The following is a 13823-nucleotide window of genomic DNA, read 5'->3' on the forward strand; positions in this document are numbered from 1 at the left end:
AGGGAGTATTGTAAGTTCAGACATGAGTGCTCCCAGTGTGGTAGGAAACACCCCTTGTTTAAATGCTGAGGTCTTAGGCCACAGGGAGGTCAACAGTGGCCCAATGTTATTACTCCGGGACAATCACAGCAGTCACAGAGTAGTAGGGGAGGCAAAGGGGCTCCAGGGCTGGGCCAAAGGGCTCTTACGCCAGTTAAACTGGGGGCTCTTGCAGTGGGTTTGAGGGACTATGAGGACTTGGAGGCGAGGAACACATTGTTGAAAGTGTTTGCTGAGGGTTTTTGTTTGGGTTACAATGGGCCACGACAGAGGAGGTGAGCAAAAAATTTGAAATCAGTCCTTGAGCATCTGACAGTAGTGCAGGAGAAGTTGGAAAAAGAAGTGCGAGAGGGTCGGATGGCAGGTCCTTTTGATGAATGGCCCTTAGCGGACTTGATTGTTTCCCCCATTGGGGTGGTTCCCAAAAAAGAAGGGGTCTTCTGTCAATGATTTTATCGATGACGAGGCAGCCTCCGTGTCGTATTCTTCAGTTGACGTAGCTATGTCACTAGTTGTGACCGCGGGCGCAACTGCTGAAATGGCGAAATGCGACATTAATTCGGCATTTCGTTTGCTACCTGTAAATCCTGATAATTGGTGTCTTTTGGGAATCCAGTTTGGTGGAAAGTTGTATGTTGATAAAGCTTTGCCGATGGGCTGTTCAGTCTCCTGTGCTTTGTTTGAGTGTTTTAGCACTTTTCTACAGTGGTATTTTACAAGTCAATCTGGCCACATAATGGTGACATTATTTGGACGATTTCTTTTTTGTAGGTTCCCCAGGCTCTGCGGAGTGCCAGGTTGCTTGACATGAGCTTATGGGAGAGCTGGGGATGCCTCTGGCACCGGTAAAAACAATGGGCCCTTGTACGACCATGTCATTTTTGGGCATTGAAATAGACTCAGTTCAGATACAGGCACGTTTGCCTGCAGATAAAAAAGAAAAGATTTTGGAATTGCTGGAAGACATGCTCAGGAGAGGCAAAGTAACAGTGAGAGACATTTAAGTTCTGTTGGGACACCTCAATTTCGCCTGTAGGGTGGTCAGGGCGGGGAGGACTTTTTGCAGGAGACTGGGGCGTTCTTTGTCAGGCACCATTTACCTCATCATCTAGTTCGTTTGGGAGCGGGAGTGAAAGAGGATCTGAGAATGTGGACAGCCTTTTTTAACTCATTCAATGGTATACCTTTGGTCAGAGAGGACGATTTTCAGTGGGACGTCCAAATTCTTTTGGACGCCGCAGGCAGTGAAGGTTTTGGTGTGTACTGGCAGGAAAAGTGGTGTGCGGAGCAGTGGCCGTGTCAGTGGAGGAATGGTGGTCGGATCATTGCCTTTTTGGAGCTTTTTCCAGTACTGGTAGCACTGACGTTGTGGGGCGCAGAACTGGCGCATAAGAAAGTCTTGTTCAGGGTTGACAATTTGGAAGTGGTTGAGATCATCAATAGACAGTCAGCAAGGGATGAGCATATTTTGAAGCTGTTGCGTGTTTTTGTGCTGGGTTGCCTTAGACAAGATATCCTTTCAGGGCTCTGCACATCCCTGGTGTGGACAATGACATTGCGGATGCTTTGTCTCGTTCGCAGTGGGAGAGATTCCATGGGCTGGCTGCGGAGGCGGACAGGACACCTACACCCAATGCCGGTACATCGGTGGCATGTCGGCAACGTCGGGTCATACAGTTGGTGGTAGGTTCTTTATCGGCTTCTACATGGGCTGCATATGCGCTGGCGTGGAGGGAGTTCATTGAGTCAAGTGTCGACAAGATGAGGTGTGGAGAAGGTCTGAAGATGTGATAAAATTCATCCTTGATCTCATGGATAAAGGTTTGTCTAGAGTTACCATTGCGGGCAAGCTGGCAGGTATTTCCTTTATGGGAAGTTTTTGTGGGGCTACTCCCAGTCAGCAGGGGAATTAGGAAAGAGGATGTTGGAAGGGTGGTCTAAGGAGCGAGGGGGGGCTGTAGTGTCTCGGAAACAGATTTCCTGGCAGATGTTGGCCCATCTGTTAGTGGCGTTTCCTGTGATTTGCACTGATGATTTTGAGTCTTGTTTGTTTTCCACGTTAATGGTTTGGCTGTTTTTTGGAGCATTCAGGGTTTCTGAGCTGGTAGTCAGTGCCCGGATGTTTGGTTAGTCCATTTAGGAGAGAATGATCTCTTTGGGGTTAAAGGTGTCGTCTTGCGTAGAGCGATGAAGAAGGATTTGACTTTGTTGAAGCAGCAGTGATCTGGTTGCCACGTTTTGTGGACAGAGTTGATTCCTCAGAGGATTTGGAGGGGGCTCGGGATCCTAAGGCGATCAACAGGACGCGCAAGAAGACAAATTTGGAAAGGTCTAGATTCTGCAGGGGCCTGGGTTTTGGTAGGGTGTCTCACAGGGACATTCGTTTTGATTCCGTAGAATTTTTCAGGGGCGGCGGGGTCCATTTGTCTCGGATGGGGATGGATTTGTACTTGTTGGAGGTCAGGGAGGTGCTTTCCAGGTGTCTTATAGTTCAAGAACGTTCAACAGAAGCCTAGTCTTTTGGTTTGGGGGGCAGAAAGGGGGGTGTAGTGGGGTGTAGTATACTTCCCCCCCACCTTTCTGGGTGGCGGGTTTATTTGAATTTTGAAAGGTTGTGGCTGTATTTTGTGGTTTATTCTAAAGTTGGGTCATAGATAGTGATCATTTAGGCAGGTTGACGGTTTGGTGTTTTCCGGCCGAGGTGGGGTGGTCGCAAGTTGAGAAGGGTCTGGCAGGGGAGTTTGGTTAAGTGATGTTTGCACTTACAGGATTATATGTGTATCGCTTTGAATTAAAGTTTTGTAATGTTGGGTGGGGGTGGGTTCAAGATATGTTTAGGGGTGGCGGAGGGATATGGGGTTATGTGAGTTTATTTATTTATTTGAAAAGTTTTATAAAGCGCGAACAAGACCCTTACGGGTATCAGAGCGCTGTACAGATGTGGCAAAAGCATGAGTAAAACCAAAACACAATGGTACAAAAGGTGTAGCTAAGTCATACATTGTCAAACAAAGGTGGGAAACAAACCAGGTCAGGGGTTGGGGAGTTGGCTCGACCCAAACTGTTGGGTTTTACTTAGTGAGGCTTAGTTTTGTAAGGCATTTGCCAAGGTAGTAATTTTGCGATGTGCACCTGTTCTAAGAAAGCGGCCTTTTTCACACAAATCGGTGTGTTTTGCTCTCCCCACCCCCCACACCTCCCTCCCAAAACCACTTTCTGCATCACCCGACCTGTGAAAATGGCCGTTGTGCCAATATTGCTTTGGAGACTAAAAGGATGCACTCACCTTGCAATCCTTCAGGATGCAGGTGGCAGTGTGCACGTGGCACCAGATGCCCCGCTTTTCGTGTCACAGTGTCTGAACTTAGGTGTGCGCTTGTCAGCGACATCACAGAGGAATCCCTAGTTCTTTTTCTTCCTCTAGACTGCTCTGACCATTCCAGAGAACCTTTTCCATCACTATGCTGCTAATCAGTGGTTATTACCTTCCGTTGGGGTTCTGGCTTCCCACGCCTCGCAAAACTCCTTGAAGAGTCTTTAAATAGCTCCTGGTTACAGAGTTATGTTTTCTTGGTATTCTTAGCTCTTCTGTTTTGAACTCCACCTTGAATTGCCTTTTTGGGCAAACACAAAGGGATTTCAAGTGACGGAGAGAAGCAACACACAATTACCCCCGTCCCTCTCGCTAGGTTTGCTCACCATGTGTAGGCCCTACAAGCTTCTCCTGACCTCTTTGCAAGCATAAAACCCACGCCCCTTACTTCCCATTTCTCCTTGATCTTCGGGTGGATGCAGTGCACTCGGTCCAGCATTATTGGCAAGCACAGTTCCTGCACCTGCCAGGGAGAGACTTTGCAAGTGCAAGGACCAGTGGTATTTTGGTGAGTAGCGGTATGGTAATTGCAGCGCCCTCACAGGATGTGGGGGCGCCATCTCTGCAGTCACGAAACCGCATGTTGGAGCACTGGTTCAAGGGAGAGCTGTGCCTCTCCGTGTAGCAGGTACTCTACTAGTCATATTGCCCGAACCGTATAATGCCTCTCCTACAGTCAGTTTCCGGGAGTAGTGGTGCGCTTCTCGGCTGGAGGGTCAGACCTGCAGGTGAGAAGGGCAATTTTATAAATCTATAGCGGAGCTGTACTTTATGGCATTGGTTCCCTTTTATTAATTATTTCGAATTCTAATTACTAATCTTATAGGAGGACTGTATGTAGCTTTCCAATTGGGCTATGGAGTTTTTATGGGGAAATTTGATGCATAGTTCTTTTGGCGATCTGCATGTCTAGATGCTGCACATTCACTAGCTGTTATAGTAAATAAGGTTATAATAGTGTAGTGCCAAGATTCCACAGAAGACAGTTTGCTTTTAAAACAAGTCATTATAAATACATTACAGGAAAGCTGAACTTCAAAGAACTCCCCCATCAACATAACAACCAAGAACAGACCCGTGGGATCTCTGGTCTAGTGTTCTTTAGGTTTGCATTTATGGATGTGATAACTATACAGGATGAGGTAACCCAGTGCGGACGTTACGCTCGCTAATTACGGTATCACATTTCTTCGTCGTGTTTATCTTTTGCCGCTCAAGGGAGGAGGAGTCATCCACCCCTCTGAATTTGCGAACCAGGGGAATCACGTTAATGTCAATACAGACCCAAGCACGCACACAAGATCACTTAATAGTTAAGTCACAACTAATACATTGCATTTTAATTTTCTTTTTTTAACCCACACACATTCTTTTTTCAGTTAGTCCAGCCATAACTGTCTGGACTAACTTAAAAAAGAAAATTAAAATACAAATCAATCGTGTTATTGTCTTATGCAATGTATTAGTTGTGGCTTAACTATTGATTGATATTGTGTGTACGCTCTGACCTGTATTGCCTTTATGGATGTGCATAAGTTACATATTTTATGACGTGTGTTTCCGCTTCAAATGGACTACTTATGCTTGTATACACCAGATATATCCAATACACACCAAAGAATCCACATCATGCAGCAAAATTCACCAGCACACCACATAATTAAACTCGCCTACATACCACTCAACGCTCAATACCACTGCACATAATTCCAGTACCCTCCATATCACATATTTACCATCCACATGATTCCAATGCACACAATTAAACAATTTCACTACACAAATCCACTCCACATCACAAAATACCACAACTATCAATTCAATCCAACCCACATAAGTCCACTTCACAGCACATACATCCACTTCATAACACATGGGTAAAAGACATTGCCATTTACAACGCCAATAGCTTTAACTCAACCTAATGCAAGACCTATTGCATTTCCAATGCTTGTTACTAGTTGCCCTGATCCTAATGCCTGCCCAGTAAATGGGAGGATAGTGGAGGGTTAACTGAGAAAAAAGGGTCAACCCTTTGATGTCATCAGTTCTGAAATGAGGCATACACAATCATTTTCGCTACTACTCCTAGTGTGAAACGTTAATGAAAGGTTTTTATTCACAGATGGACAGCATACCGATTTGTGTGCTGTAGAATAGGGACACCCGCTTAAAACATCAACAGACAATGGGCCTAGCACAGTCAATCACTTTGTGGCAGGATTACAGATGTTTTTATTGCAATACATATTTATGCACATGTGGGGAGTAAGGCTTGTTCTACTTCACGTTTCCGCCATCTAGTGAGTCTACTGCATGTTTGTTACTAACTTGTCTCTCATATGGAGTCTGTAAACTGCAATACATATGCTAGTGACTTCGAGCTGCAGTAACCTTTGAAGTTCCCACTCAGTAGTTTCCCTAACAATAATCCCATACAATCTTCATTAAATAAAAGCAGAGTGCATGTATACTGTCCTCTCAACATAAGCCTGTTGACAACTCCCACTTTCCCCAGTGGAAGAAGGACACACTCAAGTGTATGCTAATCAGGGCTGGCAGGCGCTGGGACCTTAAATAGTGCATTCAACTAGGCCCACGCCAGCCAGACCTGCCTGGAAGAAATTGCTCCAGACCCGTAGCCAGAAACAGCGTATTCTCCCTCCTAAAAACACAATCTGGCCTGTGATAATGCTAGGGGGCTGGAGAGAGCGGTCCACTCCACTCCACTCCACTCCACTCCACTCCACTCCACTCCACTCCACTCCACTCCACTCCACTCCACTCCACTCCACTCCACTCCACGTGAACTGGGCATAGCCACTTACCTGGGACATAGCGCCTCGTCAACAAAACAATCCAACCCTAGTCTGTAGCTGTCGGCATGCCTTAAACAGCAGATGACCACAAAATCTCGTTATTGACGGAGACTCAAGAATTGGATCAGATATGTTTTTGATGGGGACGATCAGATCCCGTCTAGACTGCGAAAGTTCAGATTGCCTGCCGGAGACAGAACAATTCCAGTACCAACAAATACACCACTGGGTTCTTCATCCACAGCTAAAGGCAGCAGCTATTCGCCCACTGAGAGAGGGACAGAAGCTCCTTACTTCTTATCAAGGCATGAGAGGGTGGGTCTTTTCCATATACAAATATCTAGACACAGCACTGAAGTACGGCTTGTGGTCCCTTATGCACGCATGAACAACTGCACTACAATATACCATTAGCATAAAATACTTGGAAAAGTTGTAGAAAGATATCTATAAATACAACTTATCAGTTCGGCACACAGAGAATCAGCAATCAAGATACTGAAAGGCTGGTATCACATGCCATGCAAGATTCACATAATGTTCCCACAAACTTCGACTAATCTCTGTTTGGGGAGTTGTGAAATGGTGGGAGTGCAACTACATATACGGTGGAAGAGAGCAGCAGATCAGAACAGGAGAAGAGAACATGGGGTTAAAGAAGGAGGCGGGTGGAAGAGAGCAGCAGATCAGCACAGCAAAAGAGAACATGGAGTTAAAGAAGGAGGCGGTGGAAGAGAGCAGCAGATCCGCACAGGAGAAGAGAACAGGGAGTTAAAGAAGGAGGCGGGTGGAAGAGAACAGCAGATTAGCACAGGAGCAGAAAACAGGGCATTAAAGAAGGAGGTGGGGTGGAAGAGAGCAGCAGATCAGCAGAGGGAGAAAAGAAGAGAACAGGGAGGTAGAGAAGGAGGCGGGTTGAAGAGAGCAGCAGATCAGCTCTGGAGAAGAGAAGTGAACAGGGAGTTAGAGAAGGAGGTGGGTGGAAGAGAGCAGCAGATCAGCAAAGGAGAAGAGAAGAGAACAGGAAGTTAGAGAAGGAGGCAGGGTGGTAGAGAGCATCAGATCAGCACGGGAGAAGAGAAGAGAACAGGGAGTTAGAGAAGGAGGTGGGTGTAAGAGGGGGAGGGCAATAGATAAGATAGATAGATAGAGTGAGTGAGGGCGGTAGAGTGAGTGAGGGCGGTAGAGTGAGTGAGGGCGGTAGAGTGAGTGAGGGCGGTAGAGTGAGTGAGGGCGGTAGAGTGAGTGAGGGCGGTAGAGTGAGTGAGGGCGGTAGAGTGAGTGAGGGCGGTAGAGTAGTAGAGTGAGGGCGGGGGCCTAGAGTAGTAGAGTGAGGGCGGGGGCCTAGAGTAGTAGAGTGAGGGCGGGCGGTAGAGTAGTAGAGTGAGGGCGGTAGAGTAGTAGAGTGAGGGCGGTAGACTGAGGGCGGTAGACTGAGGCCGGTAGACCGAGGCCGGTAGACCGAGGCCGGTAGACTGAGGCCGGTAGACTGAGGCCGGTAGACTGAGGCCGGTAGACCGAGGCCGGTAGACCGAGGCCGGTAGACCGAGGCCGGTAGACCGAGGCCGGTAGACCGAGGCCGGTAGACCGAGGCCGGTAGACTGTGGGCGGTAGACTGTGGGCGGTAGACTGAGGCCGGTAGACTGAGGCCGGTAGACTGAGGCCGGTAGACTGAGGCCGGTAGACTGAGGCCGGTAGACTGAGGCCGGTAGACTGAGGCCGGTAGACTGAGGGCGGTAGACTGAGGGCGGTAGACTGAGGGCGGTAGACTGAGGGCGGTAGACTGAGGCCGGTAGACTGAGGCCGGTAGACTGAGGCCGGTAGACTGAGGGCGGTAGACTGAGGGCGGTAGACTGAGGGCGGTAGACTGAGGGCGGTAGACTGAGGGCGGTAGACTGAGGCCGGTAGACTGAGGCCGGTAGACTGAGGCCGGTAGACTGAGGCCGGTAGACTGAGGCCGGTAGACTGAGGCCGGTAGACTGAGGCCGGTAGACTGAGGGCGGTAGACTGAGGGCGGTAGACTGAGGGCGGTAGACTGTGGGCGGTACAGTGAGGGCGGTACAGTGAGGGCGGTACAGTGAGGGCGGTAGAGTGGAAGAGTGTGGGTGGTAGAGTGTAGGGGGTAGAGTGAGGTTGGTAAAGTGGTAGAGTGAGGGCGTGAGGGCGGTAGAGTGAGGGCATAAGTGTTTGGCAGGAGCTGAAGAGGTGAGTGGCTGGAGCCTCTGTAAGGCAGGCCGACATAGGACCGCCCCTCGCCCAGCCCTCCAGTCAACACCGTCTACAGGCTTACCTGTCTACAATGCTGCTTGGGAATCGGTGTCTAGTCAGATATCCGGGCTTGGGGGAGGGTGGGGGGAGGGTTGCAGCTGAGCATTGAGATACTTGGGTAGACGCACATCCTTTGAACAATCCAGCTATCCATCCGAGCACCAACAACCAAGTATTCATTAAACCATCCTGTTAATCACTTATTTATTCATTTGTGCATTCATTTAACCACCCCTGAGCCTGCATTATCCACCTACACATCCATTACCCATCCATGCATCAATTGAAGGTTGAGAACATACGTGCAGCCTGTGTATAATTTGTTGTTTTGCTATTTTCTGCTATGAAATATACATTAACGGAGCTGTGTGAGATCTCAGTTGTATCAGTCTGCCAACACTGCAGTCCAAGGCTGAGGAGCCTTGGCGGCGGCTGTGGTTCCCTGAGATGGCAGTGCTGCATGCTACCGATCAGAACTGATGTGATTGGTCGGGCTAGGATGGACTTTCATCGGGGCTGGTGAGATTTCTCATAGAATGGCAAGGCAGGCAGACACTGAGGTGGGGTGGGGGCAGGGGCTGGTGAGAAGTTAGAATATTTGTAGTTCCCTCCTCCCGGGGTGGGGAGGGGGAAGGGGGTTAGTTAGAAAGGATTAAACAAATAGTGCCTTCAACGTACTGTCTGTGGGGCACAGTTATGTGTGCATGCCAGGTATAAGGGACAAGACGTTTCAAAACACAGCACATTCCAGGAAATTTCTTTTGGTTTTCTTGAGTTTAACATTTTGTTTTTCACTTTTAGTACATGTCTCATATTAGCTTATGGCCGCCTGCTAGCTAGGAGCCGAGCAGGATGCGGTCTTCTCTCAAGGGTGACTGGAGATTTAAATGTGTGCAGGAAGGTATGTGTGTGGGGGGGGGGGGGGGGAAGGGGAGACGTCATGAACACAGTGAGATGGTCTGGGTGAGGGGTAGAGAGAAGAGAGCCATAGTGGTAAAGTGAAGGTGAAGGGACTGTTGTAGAGGCGAGTACGGACGGTAAAATTGACATTAGGCCAGAGGGAGGAGGGGTTATGGGAACGGATAGGCAAGCATGTGAAGGGAGGGTTGGTTAAGAACGATTGCGCAAGAGAGTAGCCGGGGCGGGTGAGGACGTGGGCAGCTTCTTTTCTATACCGACCTTTTGCAATCTTAGAAATCTTAGATCCGGCCAGAGGAAGGAGTGGAGAGGTTCTCTGCCAGGATCCTGCGGTACTGGCTTCGATGCGTGTCCACTGGGAGGGTACCCGAGGAGTTTTGTAGGCGATGAGCTACTGTGGATGCCACTTGCATTGTAAGGAGGGGCTGGGGCAGAGTCAGTCAGAGGTGCGGAGTGGCATCGAGTTCAAAGGCTATGTGTTGTACACTATGTTTAACCAAGTTGACCTAGCGGTCAATACGTTGAAACGCCCTATTGTGTAAACAATCTTTGACCAACCCGTATTTGCGATTTATGGACAAACTGAAAAGGTCGCAAAGCACAAAGAAAAAATTGTGAAATGAAAAAAAAAAAATGTAAAAAAAGAGAAAGGGACTCAAATAAAGGAGCAATAGCGCCACATTAGGGTAAAAAGAGCGGGTGTAAAGAGATTGGCAAGGGGAGACTGGTGAGTTTGAGAAGGATAGAGATAAAACAAGAAATGATTTGTGCGCCATGAATATGTGACACTAATCAGTGAGTGAGCTCTCTAAACAAAGAGAAGGGGTTGTGTGTGTGGGGGGTTGTGTGTGTGTGGGGGGGTTGTGAAGGGTCGGGCCTGCGGCTCGGAGAAGGGGCTCAGTTTCCCGAGGGAGGGCTACTGCCTGCTCGGCCCAGATGTTACAGTCTGCTTGAGAGTCTCTGGCACCATCAGAGATGGAGATAACATTCATCCTGGGGGGTAAATACTAGGAGGGAAGGGCGGGGGTTGAGAAAGGGAGGAGGGAGATCACAAACCGAGCATGAGAAATGTAAAACATGCCGCACAGGACTAGATGCTTGACTGCCATTATTTAAGATGTAAATAAAAATAAAAATAAAAAAAGAGTTGGCCGAGCCGTGAGGAAACACATTGGGAGGGTGTAACACCCCAAACACCTTTCCCGTCCCTAAAGATGTGCCTCTCTCCCTGCAGGCTCTGAAGAGATGGCTGTGTAATGGGAGGGACTGTCCGTGCTGGTTGTGAAGTCTTAGGGACTGTTCGGACAGGTTCCGAAGAGACAGCTGTGTACTGGTAGGAGCTGGCTTTCACTGGAAGTGACAGTCGGTGAAGTCTCTGAAGAGTAGCCGCTGTCTATTGGGAGGGGACAGCCGGACAGGCTCAAGAGTGTGGTCTACTGAGAGGAGCTGTGTCTACTGAGAGGAGCTGTGTGTGGTTGTGTGCTGAGGGACAGTCCGTGGTGCATCTGAAGAGATTGCTGTGAACACAAAGGAGCTTGTATGCAGTGGTAGAGACAGCCCCCACTCTTCAGAGACTATTCTGTACCGAGAAGAGTTTGCATGTGCAAGAGAGGGACAGTTGTGTAAAGGGGGACAGTCAGAGCTAGCTCAGAGTGAACTGGCCAGCTCATAGATCACATGGAAAACGAAAGCCTTCTAGTGACTCGTGAAACTGGAAATGTAAAGGGAGTGTCATGACCCCGCACATAGCAAAAGGAAGGCTGCAAGAAAAAAAAAAAATCTCATTTATCTATCTTGGTATTGAGTGGGGAGGGGGAAGGAGAAATGCGAGTCACGGACGCCAGGCCGTGAAGTGTGAAGCACTGGGCGGGGAAGCAGATCCCTTTGAAGCTGCTGGGCAGAAATGCGAGTCACGGCCTGGCGGCCGTGAAGTGTGAAGCAGTGGGTGGGGAGGCAGGAGCAAGCAAATGGTAAGGGGAGCCTTTGAAGAGCAAGGCAGGGGGATAGAAGCGCGTTCAGAGCATGTGCAAATCCGCATCGTGAACTCAGCTTTGTGGTTGGACGCCAATAGGTCTCTCTGCGAGACCTAAAAAGGTGAACCCAGTGTTCGAGTGATAAAAGACCCAACGATGATGCTATTCAGTTAGCTGACGGGGCGGAGAACCAGGATATAACACAACACATGTCGAATGTGAATGAGGGTCTTTGATATATCAGTACCCTAGACCCTGGTAACAACAGGTTTGGTGATTAATTCTTCCTTGATTTCTTCTAAACCAAACAGAAGCCAAAAGAATATTTGCTTCTCCCTCCCCCCTTTGATTAAACAAGTAAGTATCAGCAGCAATTTCGTCGGATAACATTGTCAAATATTAAACGGCAACAGTTAAAAATAAATCTTGTTCTCACCTGTGAAAGCATTCATGAACGTGGCAAGTGAGCGATTCAGCATCTTAAAGAAAGGATCTCGGCAAGGGTACTTCTGAGAACCACAGAGTACAGTGTGCTCAAGAATATGGGGGACACCAGTGCTGTCCATTGGCGTTGTACGAAACTGTACGCTGCAAGAATAAAGAACATTTAGCTTAAATAAATTCAAGAAAGTCAGTATTCTGTGGAGTAATTTGCAAAACTATTGAAACCTTCATGTTACCTAAATAATATTTTCAGAAAAGTAAGCACAATAAAGTCTACACCAATATGCTGTTCTTATAAATGCGCGACTTATCATTGGCATAGCACCAAAGGCATTATGACTGCACTGAACAAGCCAAATCAACTCATGAAACTCCAACAGTGCAAATTAAAATATTTGGAATGCAAGGAGCAAAAGCGTATTTGTTACGTAGGCCTCTATAGGGTGAAATTAGAAGCACAAATTACAACAGCTGTTGTCAACCTCTATGAAGTCACATCAAGTGAAAAACTGGTTTATAGAAACTCGTAACATCACTGGGGACCTGTAGTTCTCCACAACCCTGAGCTAGCTGGGAATAAAATACAGTAGCTGCCAGCATGCAGTGCACTTCCTTTCAATAGACACTGACCAGAGAAAATAGACGACAGACCATATTCCCCTGCTTCTCCTGGGTTTTCACCTAATAAAAATGGAACGGAGGGACACACAAGCATTCGTGTGTATTTAACAAGGACCCCCTGAAAATTCGGATACCAAAGTTCCTAGGCCAGGGAAATTGAACACTGTGACAAAAAAACAACCTAGGCAACCTACACAGAACAATGGAATATATTTAAAGACAATTGGCTACAAAAAGTTAAGAAAATATATGTATTTATTTCAAAAAAAATTCAACATATAGCACAGTTAAACAGAAAAACATCAACTTACCAGAAAATATTTTTTAAAAAAAACATCATCTGAACGCTTCTCCGATTATTGACGCAAACCCTGATTTTGACCTAGCTTGTGTGGCTACTCCAGAAGAAGGCGCTGGTTCGCCGAAACGCGCGTAGAGACCCAATTTGCCACTTTCTACTTTTTAACTCATTTTCATATATTATAGTTACAACTATATGAATTTCTTAATAGTGTGATATATGATTTTATTGATGTCAAAATATTTTTCTGTTTAACTGTGCTATATGTTGAATTTTTTTTTGAAATAAATACATATATTTTCTTAACTTTTTGTAGCCAATTGTCTTTAAATATATTCCATTGTTCTGTGTAGGTTGCCTAGGTTGTTCACAGGGGACACACAAGCATGACAGCAAAGACACCCAAAGCCTTTCCATGCCCGCACTGGAGTTTGTAGAGACCTCAGAAAAAATGGAGGGAAATGATCTGAACTGTACAGCGGCTCTATTGGTAAGACGGTCATTGCCAGGATGGTGGCTTCTGCCTTTTGAGATGGCATGATCACTCTGGGAGTGAGGGCATTGGGGAGCAAAAATGGAGGTGGAGAAGGGTGGCACGTGGCTTTATAAAGCTGTAACCCTGAATGAAAGATGGGTCGGTAATGGACACAGAAGCCATGCTATATTTTGTTTTCTTCACATGATTGGGAGCAGCAAAGCAGACCCTGATCTGAGGGAGCTGGGTAACAGGAAAGGAGGTATTTTCTGCATTTATTTCAGAAGCAGGAGGTGGGGCACAGAATTTTATTTTTTATTGCTGTGCTTCCCCATCTTTTACTTAAGATTGTCCATGAAAGAATCAAAAGGATAAATGTACAGAGTGAATGTAGATGATTAGAATATGCAACATTAAATTGCACAAGGATATCCTCAAAGGTTCTTCACCAAATTGTTTCAAACGTTGCTTATGTTCATGTCACAAATCTGTTTCAGCCCATACTCCAGCAAATATGTTCCCCAAAATTAAATTAAATTTACTGCGTCGCCCATCTTCCTCGTTGCGTCTCTCCTCGTCCTTCCAGCAGGAA

General features: G+C 47.2%; 1 protein-coding gene across 1 annotated transcript in view; it reads right to left on the reverse strand.

The window, feature by feature from the left end:
- PITRM1 (pitrilysin metallopeptidase 1) overlaps positions 1 to 13823 on the reverse strand; it is a 354406-nt gene that overhangs the window by 315921 nt on the left and 24662 nt on the right. Inside the window, exon 4 of the mRNA XM_086941520.1 lies at positions 11827 to 11978. Coding sequence (XP_086797646.1) covers positions 11827 to 11978 — 152 coding nt within the window. The remainder of the gene's footprint in view (positions 1 to 11826; positions 11979 to 13823) is intronic.

The sequence above is a fragment of the Lissotriton vulgaris genome, chromosome 10 (genome assembly GCF_964263255.1).
Source record: "Lissotriton vulgaris chromosome 10, aLisVul1.2, whole genome shotgun sequence".
Lineage (NCBI taxonomy): Eukaryota > Metazoa > Chordata > Amphibia > Caudata > Salamandridae > Lissotriton > Lissotriton vulgaris.